At 39.1% G+C, this 15,559-nt stretch overlaps 1 protein-coding gene across 2 annotated transcripts in view; it reads left to right on the forward strand.

Moving 5' to 3' along the window:
* Positions 1-15,559, forward strand: part of DENND1B (DENN domain containing 1B) — a 333,504-nt gene that overhangs the window by 163,406 nt on the left and 154,539 nt on the right. Inside the window, exons 7-10 of one of the 2 annotated variants that reach the window (XM_061633956.1) lie at positions 6,220-6,300; positions 8,811-8,870; positions 11,423-11,476; positions 12,168-12,278. In XM_061633956.1, coding sequence (XP_061489940.1) covers positions 6,220-6,300; positions 8,811-8,870; positions 11,423-11,476; positions 12,168-12,278 — 306 coding nt within the window. The remainder of the gene's footprint in view (positions 1-6,219; positions 6,301-8,810; positions 8,871-11,422; positions 11,477-12,167; positions 12,279-15,559) is intronic. The other variant, XM_061633957.1, reaches the window with a different exon arrangement.

Genomic DNA, 15,559 nt, shown 5'->3' on the forward strand with positions numbered 1-15,559 from the left:
GGGCCTTGGAGAGCCAGCTCACTCACCTCTCTGCATCTTCCCAGGTCCTACCTGGAGTAGGCTAGGCTGCTGCATTGTCTGAGCCCTAAAACCTAGGCACACCTACCAGATGCACTAATTACACCCACCACCTCCAGAGGCTGGCTGAACATTACAGGGGAGGGGGAGATGCTCAGCAGTGCACAACAATACTGTCTTTCCCACTATTTGTTCCTCCAATTGCAAACCCTTAGGTTTGCCAATTACCTTCCCATTCATCAAGACTTGTGTTCACTTCATTCACACTTTTAACTCATATTTTCTTTGTTTGCATTCATTTGGTAACTTTGCCCTGCCCCTCTCTTTGGATGCCTATACTATATTTCTAAAAGCTCAACAGAAGTTTTAAGTTATTGCAGTGCTAGAAATTTGGGGACTGAAGGAAGATTTCATTTTGGAGGGCAGAAATCTTTTTGGGGGGGGGGATAACCTCATTTGCCTCCTCTGTTGCTACACCCCTGATTGCAGCCTTAGATATTATAGTAGGAAAGGATACGATAAATGGGGTGCTTTTAACCTGCTGCCCAGGTGATAGGATAAAGTTAAAATAATTTGTGATTAATTGTATAGACACTTTAAATATGAGGAGAAAGTGGAGAAATAATTGTATGTCAGTTAGAATTATAATGTGCTAAGGGATTTTGTGGTGGTGGTAATTATGAAGCCCTTCATAGTGATTGATTCAACTACACTGATATCATCATGGAGGGGTAGGATAGGCTGAAGAGCCTCTGTCTGCCTTTGACTCAAACGCTAGGTCCTAGAAATAAGTGGGGCAGAAAGAAAGGACTGGGAAAAGAGAAGGTAATAGAAGCAAGGACTTAGGAAAGCAGAAGTTGAGCAGGCAGCAGGACAGAAGAAGCAGGGTGGTTCATACACAGGAGAAGAAATGATCCCGAGGACTGAGGGGAAAAGTAAAGCAGTAAAACCAGATAGTGAGCTAGGCTTTGATTAAGAGGTGAGAAATCACATATTGATTTAAATTACAAGAAGGTGTAGAACTCATGAATGCGCTTTTAATTGGAAGCTTAACAATGGAATTAGCAGCCTAGTACAGTTGTCGAATCTCTCTCCTTGGAGTATTTCACAAAAAATCTGATTAAGAATCTTGTATAATGGAAATAATGTTTTAGGTATAAATTATCTTTAGAGTGGGGCATTGAGCTAAATGGTCCATGGGATCTCTTGCCTCTTCCTGCCTGGGTCACTCTAAAGGTTTCATATTAATTTCACATAATTTTTTTAAGAATGAAGCAATTTATTGTGTCTTTTTTTCTCCAAGTCTTTGGGATAGTGTATAGTTATGATGTCTTTGTCACTAGGCAATAAATCTCAACAGAAAATGATTACAGAATTACTTATATTTATTTCACACACTGAAAACTACTTCCGATGGAACTGTTTTCCTACCTGGGAATGTGTTGGAATTCATATTCCAACTATGCAAATATTACATCAAAATAGGGGTGCATATGCAAATATTATATCAAAACAGAAAATCCACATGGGTTTCTTTATTTCCTGGATAATCAATATGAAGTTTCAGTTTTAATCCAGTGTTTGCCACATGATTTTTTTTCATGGACAGCATTTCAAAGCACTCCCATTAAAGAGCCATAAATTGGCCTTTTAACAATCATGTGGGGACTTCTCCACATGGGGTTCATGGGAGGGCTTCCATGTGGTTAACACTTTCCAGAAAAATATGGATGTGCACTTGAATTTATAACATATTTTCACCCAAGAGAAATTTTTTAACATGTTTTCATTAAGGTGGAAATTGACTCTGAGATTCCATTGATTTTTTTGTAAATTTTTGGCCATGTAATCTATGATATACTGTGGTGTTTTTCTTTTTAAAAAATTAATATGGAAGAGTTAACATCTGTATAATTCTACAGCACACCCCAACCATGCACAGCCCCTCTCACAAATCTATGAAACACTTGTCATCAGAGATTGTTCTGGATGATCAATGAATGAATGGGAATAAGGTAGCTAGATTTCACAATGGCACAAAATTCAAATATAATTGCTGCTACTTTACTTCAAATAGTCTGGACTTCAAGGAGAAAACTAACATGAGTATATGCATACCTTTTTAATTTAACATGGGTAGCTTCCCAACTGTATACATCCTATGTATTATATCAAGAACAATATTTTCTCAAGAGGCAGAAGTACTGTATAGACCAGAATACTCTGGAGGCACAACAGACTAAAATGAGATTTATTCGCTAATAGACAAAAAACCTTGCGGTTTAAGAACGCATCTATATCCCATAGATATTTCTATCAAACTTTAAAAAGCAGGGAAATTGGGTAGCTATAGTGAATGCACAAGGGGAGCGGGAGACCTGACTTCCTCTCTGAGATATTGGACTACCCTACAACGTTGTCAAAATGCAAATGGTGAGTGGTGGCAATACCTGCCATCTCCAAAGACGGAGAATTATATTTTTGTATGTTTGTTGGTGTTCTTCTTCCTTTGCTTTTCCTGTGTTACTAATGTTTCTACAATCTAATCTAGAAAATCTTATTTCTCTCATTTTTCATCCTAGAAATTGTGTCAAATTTATTTTTATTAATTTCAAAGCTTTTTTATTAGTCAATGTCATATGATGGTGAAGACAGCCTTTTGTGTTTCAAATTGGAGGTTATGTTCTATTTCTATGTTGGGTGTATTAACAGTTGAATCTGAAACTGCAGTTGGATGTAAAATCAGACTGATTACAACATGTTGCTACTTCAGCAATGAGTCTAGCTGTTGGAAAAAAGAGGATGCATGTTTTCAGCCTGCCATGTTTAAACCACTTCATTTAAGGCAACGTGGGCATGGTCAATTAAAAACATAGAGCACACCTAGAATTTTCCTAGAATATATTTCACCTCCCACTGTTTTATCTTGTGCAAATGAGACACTCCTGATGTCCACTGGAGACTATTTTGCAGAATAGTCAGTGCAATTATTCCACAATTATTTTTGGAGTTTTTTTAGTGTAAATTTTGCAAAGTGTTGCTGTACTTCACATATTCACAGAAATAGAAGCAAAATAAAATGATTTCCTATAGGAAACTTCACTAAAATTGCAAAGTTAATCAGACATATTTAAAGTGACTATCTGAACTATATCAACTGTCTTAATAATGTTGCTTCCTCCCTGTTAAGACAAAATCAGCACAACACATGTCTTCTTTCTATTATTTGGGCTGATTGCAGGTGTTGCCACCACTCACCATATGCTAAAAAGCACATGTTACCAAATTCTTCCAAGCTACACAGGAAGTGGATTGGACTGTGAAAGACCAACCCAAATTGTGTTTGCATTTTAACAAAGTTTTAGGGCAGTACAATATCTCAGAGAAGAATTCAGGTCTGTCCAATTTCCCTGCTTTTTAAAGTTTGATAGAAACATATGTGGGCTATAGGTACATTCTTAAACTGCAATGTCTTTTTTGCCTATTAGTGAATTTATCTGCTTTTTAATCTGGGAGGTAAGAAATGGGATCCTGTGTAAGTTTGCTGAGAATGGATTGATCATTTTCATGCTTATTGAGTTCAGTGGGATTTACCCCCCTGCAGTCATGCTTAGGATAGCTGAAACTGACCACAGGGGATGGGGAGGGGGTGGAGGAGGAGGAGGGAGGGAGGGGAGGAAGGGCAGAGGGTAGGGGAGGGATGGGAGCAGGCAATAGGGGGAGGGGAGCAGAAGGACAGATTTGATCGTTTGTATGTTTATTGAGTTCAGTGGGGTTTACTCCTGTGCAGTCATGATTAGGATAAGTAAAACCGTTTGGGGGGGAGGGCTGGAGTGGGCAGGGGAGGAGGAAGAAGGAAGAGGGGAGGGTGGCGGAAGGGAGATGAGAGGGGAAGGAGGGGAAAGGCAGGTCTGATCATTTTCATGCTTATTGGGTTCAATGGGATTTACTCCTGTGCAATCATGGTTAGGATAGGTAAAACTAACCATGAGGAGGGGAAGGGGGAAGGAGAAGGAGCAGATTGGAGGGGGCAAAGGAAAGGGGAGGTGAGGTTTTATCATTTGCATGCTTATAGAGTTCAATGGTATTTACTCCTGTGCAATCATGCTTAAGATAGGAGGAAGGGGGAAAGGGGAAGGAGGGAATTGGAAGGGGATGCGGATGGGTAGGGAGGGGCAAAGGAAGGGGGAGGGAAGGGGTAAGAAGGAGGGGATAGGAGGGAGGAGAAGAGAGGGTGGGTTTGATAATTTGCATACTTTTTGAGTTCAATGGGATTTATTTCTGTGCAATCATGTTTGAAAATGGAAATGGACTGCCTTCAGGTTGATCCTGACTTATGGCGACCCTATGAATAGGGTTTTCATGGTAAGCGGTATTCAGAGGTGGTTTCACCATTGCCTTCCTCTGAGGCTGAGAGGTAGTGACTGGTCCAAGGTCACCCAGTGAGCTTCATGGCTGTGTGGGGATTCTAACCCTGGTCTCCCAGGTCGTAGTCCAACACTGACCTGGGGGAGAGCCAGGGAGGGTAGGAGGAGGGAGAGGGGAGGAGATTGGTCGGGTGGGCACTGGGCAGCAGGGAAGCCCCTTCCCTTTCCAAAAGGAAAATACTGTCAACAGTATCATTGCTTTTCAGGGTTTCCCCCACCTTTTTATTCTACAGCAGGCACATATAGCGTCCCCCCCAAAATTAAACCAAAGCTGTCCCTGGCCACATCCACACCAGGCCTTTATTTTACTTTGGACAGTCATGGCTTCTCCCAAAGAATCCTGGGAAGTGTAGTTAGTGAAGGGTTCTGAGATTTGCTAGGAGATGCCCTGTTCCCCTCACAGACCTTCAATCAGAGTGGCTGACTGTTAAACCACTGTAGCCACTGGAGCTCTGTCAGGGGAATAAGAATCTCCTCTGAGCACCCTTCACAAACTACACTTCCCAGGATTCTTGGGGGGAAGCCATGACTGTCTCAAGTGAAATCAAAGTCTGGTGTGTGTGTGGCCCCCTGATTAGGCAAGCCCAGAAGCTGTGAGTCTGGCTTTTAGAACACTGACAGTTGTTTCTTACTGAGCATGAAACAACAACAGGAAGTGGCTAGCATGTAAAACCGGGGGAATAGGAGGAAGGAAAACCAAAATTTTATTTTATATGCTCATTGTGTATTTGTCCCTTCCTTTTTATCTACAGCCCCTGATGAAGGCATAAATATACAAAGGGTGAAACATGTTGGACTTGGATTACAAATAAATACTTATTTCTCTAGGATTTTCATTTTCTTTCCTCCTATTCCCCTGGTCTTATTGAGCATGCCCGACACTATCATTGGGTTCAAGGCAAAATTTCTTAAATTAATTAAAACTCAGCCAGGCATTTTTTTAACTTTTAAACTGCAGAAGATGAAGGTCAGAGTATGGGGCAAGGTCAGTAACAGGATTACAGGTACTTTGTGTACATGGCTGATTTTTAATGAATTTCAACAGATTATGAGAACTCTGAGAGAAAAAAGTCCAAAAGCACTCTGGTTTTTTCTTTTTTCTTTTTAGACTTTGAACTCTTTATTCTCTCTGACTGTTTTGTGTATCACCATGAAAATTTAGAGGGTTGTTAAGCAAGCATTTCTGAGTTCAGGACTTTAACTTTTGTAAGGTTTTGTTTTGAAATGACCTTATGGTAAGTATCAGGATGGCACGGGGGTATTTTCAGTTTAACATTGTGGAATGTGAAAAATCCACGCTGGCTATAGTATACAGCTACTCTTGTGGCTGTATAATTTAGGAGCAGAATATAAATACGTATTTATTGGGTTGTATTCAGCATAGTGCTAAGGTGAACATTCTGTTGGGAATGGCTAGCTTGTGGACCGAAGCCAATGGAAGGCGCAAAATGGGGTGTTCCAGAGGCGTGGCAGAAGAGGAGCTGAAGGGGGGACTTGAGTGTAATCCTTCTTGTGTCCAGAGTGCTCCTGGGAATTTACCATGTTTTTAGTAGAGAATGGGAGAAGATAATGAGTTTCTGTGTATGCATAACTACATTTTCCACTGTAAAGTGACTATGTATATTTGCCGCCCTGGGCTCCTGCTGGGAGGAAGGTCAGGATATAAATAAAATAAAATAATAAATAAATAAATATCCAAGCTAGTGGATCATGGTGACTGTGAATGAGATTTATATAGCTATTTAATTCATATTTAAAAATTTATTTTGTGTAGGAAGATGACTTGAATGACTTGTTAGAAACCTGGTATAGCCATCCTGTGCCAGAGGCAAGCACGCCAATCAGCTTAAATTTGGTATGTATTGTCTTTATTATAGAAACACTTACCTGTTCATAATCAAATGTTAAACAACAGCAACAAACAAGCCCCTTTGTACAGCTCTGAAACAGTTGGTGAGCTTGGCGCCATCATTAAATTATATTCTCATGGTTCTGAAAGTGAGAGACAGATCTCCCTAAGAAGGCACAGGGACTTACCAAGGAAAGGTGTCTTTTGATCCTTCTCAACTGTTGTTCTCCCTTTCCTAAATAGTGTACATGGGCTAATATTGTTCCTTTTATTTTGCTTATATGCTTGGGGGCATTGTGACAACTTGCCTGTGTTTGATCTATGTGTGGGCCTCCTGCTATTCTAGACGCTTATCAGCACAAATTTTTCAGGTTCCATTTTGAATCCGAGTCTTGAAGGTCCATATGCAGACCGCTCTTAAAGGCTGTGGTATGGATATGGCCAGGAGAGCAGCAGACTTTCACCTTTTGTACTACAAAAAGGAGCTCTTGTTTTCTAGGAGCTAAGGAACAACATAAATACAGCTTTGCACAATGGAGTCTTGATATGATTTCTTAAGTGGTTGTACACACTGGCTTGGGCTGCTGGGAGGTGCAGTCGAAAACATCTGGAGGGTGCCAGGTTAGGGAATGGGGACTGAGTGAGTTATAGCCACAGCTTTTATCTGAACATGACCTCCAAGTCTGTGATTCTTGATCTCACACCTGTCGCCAAGCCAGGTAGATGATACAGATCTGATATCTTTGTGGCTCCTTGAATGATCTGCCAGGGTTTCCTATTCACATTTTAATTATTGTTTTGTACGGCTTTTAATTTTTTCATGTTTTTGTACTGTTGTATGCTACCCTGATGTTTTTTGAGAAGGCAGTATGTAAATAAATCCCTTGCCTATTCATTTGGGATTTGCTCTAGCATCAAGTGTGTGATGTCAAGGGCTAGACCCGTTTAAAAAAAATATTTTTGTTGTTGTTTCCCTGGCACATCTCTCTTAGAAACCTTAACATATACCTGTTATGGCACTCTGGATGTGGAACTCCCTCCTGTTGTCCCTCACATTACTTGTTTTCCAATGTCAATTTAAGATATATCTCTTCCTTCAGGCCTACGGAGATGGCTGGCTTAAAGAATTTATTCCTTCTGCTGCTGGACTTTTTTTTAATGATGTTTTTCGTGTTTTTTAATGTGATGTTGCTATGTTGTATTTTAACGAATTGTTTGTGTACAACCCTGGGAACCCTCAAGTTGAAGGGAGGGTTGTAGCCAAAGCTAGTCCTACTCAAAGTAGACTCACTGAAGTTAATTAAACTTAGTTTGTCATGTCTGTTAACTTCAGTGGGTCTACTCTGAGTAGGAATAGCATTGTGCACAATGCATCATCATCATCAATAAGCTTTCATGCCCTCCCTTTTTTGTTGTGTGCATTAAATCACATGACACATGAAATTTGTGAGCACTCTCTTGCTACCTGCCACTATTTAATTTGCCCTGGGTTACAGGTAGAACATGGACACTAGTTTTATTGATGCACAAATTCTTCAGACAAACATTATCATCTACACAGTTCTAATAGATGTTACGTAATTAGTTTTTGAAAACTGTTTGAAAATCTGGCAGTCTGGAATGCCATGTTTGACAGCACTCAGTCAGTCCAGAATAAATTAGCTTGGTGCTGTAGTAAAAACATTTCCCCCTTCTTATTGTCTGTGCCACATCTTCCTCTGGGGATCTGGATGCCAAGCTGTGTTCTTTGAGGCTCACACATCAACACCAATTTTGAATAAAATGCTCAGAAAATGGAACTTACTATAACCAACCATTTGGCTGGGTGAACCAGAACCAGCATGGGACCAAAGTTGGATATTCATTAAGAAAATTTACACCTAGCAGGAATTGAGAAACACAGTAGTTATGATGTGGAATTCAACTGTTGTGGATGCAACTCAGAACTCTTGTTACTCAGATCTGATAAGAGCGTACATGCAAAGATGTGGACATTTAATTCAAAGGTTTAAACCGAATAGTGCTATGAATATCATAGTATACTAGTTGCTAATGTGGGAGGGTAGAATAACTTCCTTCTGTCCTAGAATATTAAAACTGGTTGTTTTAAACTGGTCCTGATTGCTAGGCACAACTTCAATTTCCACATACAATTCTGCATAGAATGAAAGGATTCCAGATATTTCCCTTAATGTATACCCAATTAGTTTAATATATATCTCAATCCTTTGCCATTCCATCTGTTGCTATGATAATGTCCCCTTCATCTTAGGCATTCCCATTGCTGTGTCTTCAGAGGAAAATAGAAAACACCTCCCTCCCCCTAGCCCCTCATTGTTATTTTGAAAACAAAAAAGATAAATTGAGTGAGTTCTTCATTTTTGCCATTGAAAGGTTATTTTACACCAGAGAATGGAGAAGATTTTTTTCAGAAAAAAACAGCTTTGCAATTTAAATCCAGTTCTTTGGTTTGAAAAAATGAATTTGTTCAATTTTCTCTCTCATATTGGAAAAAGAACAACAAGATCTTTTTTGCAAGTGAGCAAGTTTTGAAAAATCAACCATGTTTAATAGCGGTGAGTTTAAACTGCTCTGGCTACTGCCAGCCCTCTTGAAAGAAATAATTGCCTGCCAAATGATGTCTCTGTTGATTGCAAGTGATTCAGAAATGTCCCCTGAGAAATTATTATGTTGTGACTCTGGTCTAAAAGAGGCAATTTTCTTGAATGTATTTTCTGTTTAGAGTAAACCAAAATTGGAACTATATGTGTAAATTATATACTAAAGATCCTCTTTACATTTGACAGTAGTTTATTCCTACTGTCTTTGTTTAATTACAAAATGCTTCTTTATCCATTTCAACTGTTTACGTATTTCTGAGAAAGCTTCTTTGTAGAATAGGAATAAAAAATGTATTATTTTCACTGAATATATTTACACTTGGCCTTGTTGGCAGCATGTGAGCAATACCTTACCATCACATCTTTACTGATATTTCAGTGGAACGTGCCATTTTCATTATAATCACTCAGCAGAGGTTGAATATTTTTCCTTTTTAATGACTGAATCTAGCTCTTTGAAAAAATATTTTTGAATAATTAGCCACCAAAATGAAAAACAAGGACTGCACCTCACCAAAAAGTGAGAAAAGTGGTGGTGATAGGAAAGAATCCAAGTGTACAAAAAAATAAAGGGTGCAATAAAATGTAAACCTATTGTGGTGGCTGCTTGTGCTAACTATCTGAAGATCATCTGACTTTTTAAAAATTATTTTCTTTGCACACTGCTTTGTAAATACCACTGAATAAGAATGCAGGGTTAAATTGTAAATACATTTGAGGCTTTTGCATGCTTGGGACGTTTTTCTCTTCCCCATTTTCAAATAACTATTTTAGATTAGGACTTTTAATCTAAGAATAGTATAAACAGAAAATATTTTTCAGAATTTGGGATGTATTCTTGGTTACATAATATCTTGGGTTTCATCTCTTTCTACGTTATGAATTCTATCCTTTTCTACACGTTTTGGAGAAACAACACGTTGTTAATGTAATTGTTCCTTTTGGCTAATTCTTCTTTTCCAATTATTGCTTGCGTTTTATTTAGCTATCAACTAATTCTAATTGCAAAAAATGTGTTACTTGTCATAGTTGTATAACAAGGATATAATAGGACCAGAATAATAAAGACCTACTGGCATAATCACCTTATTTTAATAAGTAGCTATAAATGAACCTACACTGCTTTTTTTTCTTAGTGCAGAATTCTGAGATCTCTTTAATGTGATCTTAGTCTATTAACATTTTTCCATTCACAAGTGTGAGGCTAATCAAGAGCTTCTCTGATGCTTGTCCTCTCATTAGTTCTAAATTTAATTTGTAGTCTGAGGCTGCAGCCTTTACCTACTCACCAGAGTAAGCCCATTGAGCTCAATGAGGCTTTTAAGAAGACGTGTAGGATTGTGCTGTGAATGTACCTCCAATACTGGTGCAATTGAAAAGACAACTTCCACATCCCCCACCATCAGAAGCAGAGGTCAGCTGTTTACGATAATTGGCAGCAGGTGACTGAAAGGAAAGGAAGAGTCTCTCTTTACCCACCACCACCTATGATTTTTGTGGTTTCCAGATCCTCAAATTTGACCAACCTTCAGTTCAATCGGCTCACTTGCTAATCTCTCTCATTGTCTTGATAAGAGCAGGATAGCATTTCTATTTCTGATTATTTCAGTCCATATTGGTAATCCCAAAACATAAAGTTTTGCTTAAAATTCCCAGCGTGTAATGTAGGTCAGCTTCTCCTTGACCTTCACAGTGTCAGAGAGCCAGTGTGTAAGCTGGAGGCCTCATATCCCCATACAGAACTTATTGTCTGTGCTTCTTGGCCAGTGGTGCTTTTGACAACCTTCTGTGGATCACATTAAAATATGCATGTATAACCTTATTGAATTACATTTCTCATAAACTGTTGTAGGGAAAAAGTTGGGTTGTTTTGAAACCCATCAATATGTCCTAGCACGAACCTTGTGAGAATCAGCAACTGGAGTCCCAAGACTATATCCAGCCCCGTGAGGGGTACCAGCTGACCCCCCCCCCAAACTGCTAACCTAAGGACAAGAGAGATGTAAGAAGGAAACGCTGGCTATGATTTGCTGGCAGTCCACTTTATGAAAATGGGGACACCTCCCTCCATCCCCTTACCCTGGTAGCTCTCATGTAAAATCAGTTGCTGACTAGGGCAGTAGCGGCTGTAGAAGCAACTGAATGTATAGTACCTTTTCATCTATTCTTTTTCAAGCTGTTCTCATGGTGCTTTTTCCTCTTCAACTCTGCTGTTTAAAAAGAGCCATGTCACACACTCTTTAATGTTGATGATGCTCTAAATGTATGTTTTTAAAAATTCTTGGAATTGGCAAAATTGCTTAATTTCAGTAAAAAAAAAATCTGAAAAGAGTACTTCATGCATGTGGTCTATTGAATCAAATCATCTGATGCTCCTGATTACTTTACTAATATGTCATTCTGCTACAAGAACAAAGGCTACATAAATAGCAATGTTTAATACTGGTATCTCTTTCAGGGCCAATAATTCTGTGCTTTTGTTTCGTTTTTTTTCTTTCATTGACCAGCATTCATACTTCATTACTCCTGATCTAACTGGATTACCAACAGTACCTGAAAGTGTAAGTTTTGTATTATTTATATGGACTTAAAAGTCGTGAGAGCCAGTGTGGTGTAGTGGTTAAGGTGTTGGACTATGACCTGGGAGACCAGGGTTTGAATCCCCACATAGCCCTGAAGCTCACTGGGTGACCTTGGGCTAGTCATTGCCTCTCAGCCTCATGAAAACCCTCTTCATAGGGTCGCCATAAGTCGGAATCGACTTGAAGGCAGTACATTTACATTTAAGAGTAAGTCATTTAGCACTATCCAGAAAATTATGAGTGGATAGGGCATGAAAATTAGCTGGTCCAGCTCTCCCCCTTATGGCTCTATTCTTCATTAATTCATTTACACATCTCCCACTCCCATCTACATATTGCCTACGATAGATGCAAGGATTCAAACATTTTGTGTGTGTGTGTGTGTGTGTGACTTACATGGATGTTTAAGAAGCAGTTATGTTTAATAAACTAAGCTCAAAAACTGGTGAGGGAGGTCAGTTTTGATTATATATATTTTGAAACACAATTTTCCATCTTGCAAATGATAATAAGGTGATGAATTTGAGTTAAAGATGTTTATTGCGCAGATAAATTTCTTTAAAAAAGATTTTAAAAATCCCCCTAAGTGTACAAAAAGGTAGTTATAAGTTTATGCTCCACTCACTTGCCACTATTAATGTGTTAATAGCACTTATTCTTCATTAAACAGAGAAATCTTACTGAATATTTTGTTGCTGTGGATGTAAACAACATGCTGCAACTTTATGCCAGCATGTTGCATGAGAGACGCATCATTATTACCTCCAGCAAGCTAAGCACTGTAAGTACTTCACACGTCTTCTTTCATATAGAATATATTGAGCATCTCAAAAAAGGCTGGCAGATGTTTGCAGATTTAAATATGTTCAGTATGTACTTATGAAACAATCTCTACATACTTTTAAAAATATATGGTTTTAATTTGACTCTTGAAGCACAAAAGTCTGATTTATATAAAGCCTACTCAGATACATTAAGTCAGGTTAATTATTTTTTGTTATCCAGAGATGAGAGTTCTCTAACTCTCTAGAGTTCATTTCTGTGCCTTCCATCCTATAAAGAATCCTTAAGGGCTATTATAAGATCTTTATTATTCACTTGTGGCTTATTCCATTGGAGCTACTTGAAAGAAATCAAGGGGCCATGATAATAGCTACTATCCTAAACCTGGTAATAAGTAAATTCATCTTGCTTGCAGAATAGTGTTTTGGGAGCATATACTGTAATAGCTCTGGTTTTTGAGCAGCTCTTCAGGCTGATAATAACTTACTATTCCAAAAAGCCTTTTTTATTACAGGTTTTATGCTTTTGCCTATGCCAAAATGGCTTTCTTATGTCATTGCAGATGGCGCTGAGATAAAAAGAGCTGTGCTTAACCACTATAGCCATGCCTAATCTTTTGATAGTTCTTTTTTTTTGTTTTATCCTTTCCCATGCGGCATGATATAGAAGTCTAAATCTATCTCAATTAAGTTGCAAGTAACATTGCTTTCAAGCCAATAGGCATCATTGTGTGTGTGTACTGTTGGCTATTAGGTACATAAATATATTGCTTAGGATTCCTTCAAATCTTTTACTTGACATACTTTCCAATCTGGTAATCGACGCTTTCATATCTGACTTTCACTCAGAGAATACTAAACCACTTATGCTGTTATCATGGTCAGAGAGTAATAGAAGAATGTGAAAATTAAGTTTTGTAAAAAGTAAATCTTATTTAAGTATCTGATCATTCCTATGGATTTTCATCCTCTTTTATTCTTTCATTTCTGAATATCATGAAACAGCCTGTTTGTCCTTTTTTTTTGTAGAATGTAAGTCCCCAGAACCCTTGCTAGAAAAAAAGGGGGTGGGGAAGATCCTATTGTCAATTAATTTAATCATCCTTCTTCTTAGAAAATGGTTAGTAGAACAAACTACATAGGTAGTTTTTTATTTTTTAAATGAACCAATTTAGCAGGGAATGTGAAATGCATAGAAAATATGATATTGAAAGACCACTTTTGTTGTTGTTGCGAATCAAGTACGAGTGGGTGTCTGGTTTTCAGCCAAGATATTCCTTCTACTGGAGCTCTTTTGAAACAAAAGCTTTGGAAACCTATATATATATATATATATCTCCTGTGGTATTCTCCACAAAGCCACAGCCCCTCTGAGCGTTCTCAGTCCGTTACATCAGAAGACAGGGCTTACAGCTGGTCTTGGTCTCTGCTCTTTGGTTCAAGATACCCAGCTCATCATAGGGGAGTGTCCCTGCCACTCCTTTCTACATACCAACCATTCTTACAATCTTCCTTCTTTGTTATTTCTTTCTGCTCCTTTTATTCCCACAAAGTCTTTCTCTGTATGGTGTTTCCTCCTCTCCCCTGTCTCAATGTACTCGGCTGGATCTAAAGCAGGAGCAGTCTCTCCCATGCCTCTGTTGTCCACCTCTGCACTCCTTCAGCACAGCTGGGCTTAATTCTAGACAGCTGGCATGGGCAGGGAGGCAAACTGCCTTAAAGTCCCAGTCATATTCTTCACAAATCCTTAATGGCTTCTGACCTTTTTAATCACCGCTGGGATGTGCCTCCACCCAGCCATCTTATACCACATAATGTTTTATATTGTAGCCTTCTCACTCAGTGTGGTGGGTCAGTGGACCAAATCTGCACTTTTCATAGTCCAGTTCTGTATACCGTTCAAGAACATGCATATTAAAGAAAGCTCCTATATCAGAAGAAGTACAGAAAATATTGTTGCCTAATCTGAATGAATACTAGGGTTGCAATTCTATGCATAGTTAGGTTACTTTTAAATCTCTTTAACTTAATGGAATTTAACTCTGTTCAGCATTATTGTCTGAGTCTTCATTGATAACTGGAGCAGGGCTTTAAAAATGTGAACAAATAAAATCCTGCATAGAGTGATCAAAACATGATCAACAATGCTGCCTGTCAATTGCGTATGAAGCTTTCCTCAGTTCTCATTCAAATATGCTAAAAGCTTTGAAATTTGAGATATCCTAAGGTTTTGTTGTGCAGGTATGAGAGTGTGTTCAATAAGTGACATTCTTAGCTTCAAAGAAGCCTACTAGTGGAGATAAAAAGAATCCTCATAACCATTTGTTGACTGTAGATGTACTTGTTAAACTCATTCTTTACATGGAAAAGCAAGAGTCCTGTGGCATTTTAAAGATTTATTGAGGCATAACTTTTCATGGACTAGAGCCCATATTATCAGATGCCACAATAAATCTGCCACAATACATTCTTCTGGTTTTGCTGCAACCAGACCAACATGCTATCTCTCAGGAATGTCTAATATGCTTTATGTGGGGAGGGATGCCTCTACCAGTTAGCCTTGCAGTTCTAATTTGCATGAGTCTTTGAAGTTGTTGTGCTCCAGGGAGTGCCCTCAGGGGCGGGGCTCAGCCCAAGGAGGTAAAAGCCTTTTACCAAAACACTTAGCCTAGAGAACAGAGTTCAAGGTGCAGTGTACTCTCAGTAAACCAAGGTCTAGCACAGAGAATCCGTCTACATCAGTGATTCCCAACTTGGGGGCCATGACCCCCAGGGGGGCTGCAAACAATAAATAAATGAATTATTTATTTTATTTTATTTTAAATCTTCAGTCCCTGGATGTTGTCTGCTCCCCACTGCTGCTGCAGACTATACCTCCCCCTTGCTCCAAATAAGAGAGGAGGGCTTTTGCTAAAGTTGCAAAGAGTCTTTCAGGGGTGCCGAGGACAGGCGTCTGCCTATAATACGTGGCATACACCAAAGGAGTCTGAAGGTGGAGCTACCAGGAAGAAGAGGGGAAGAAGGCTGCTTTCCCCCTTCCTGGCAGCCAGCGTGCCTCCCTTTCTTGGCTCTTGCTTCGCTGCCAGCATCTTGTAAAAATTATTCTTATTTGTGAGGCTGCCCAGATCTCATCTTTGGCTCAGATGGAGCCAAGGAGCAGAGAGGACTCTCAGGACTTGATCACCCCCCATCTCTGAGGCTAAATGTGTGTGCCAGAGTCCCCCCTTTCTTCCACCTACATTCCACCTCCCAATCTCTCTCTCCAAGACACTATGGCAGT

The sequence above is a fragment of the Rhineura floridana genome, chromosome 6 (genome assembly GCF_030035675.1).
Source record: "Rhineura floridana isolate rRhiFlo1 chromosome 6, rRhiFlo1.hap2, whole genome shotgun sequence".
NCBI classification, from domain to species: domain Eukaryota; kingdom Metazoa; phylum Chordata; class Lepidosauria; order Squamata; family Rhineuridae; genus Rhineura; species Rhineura floridana.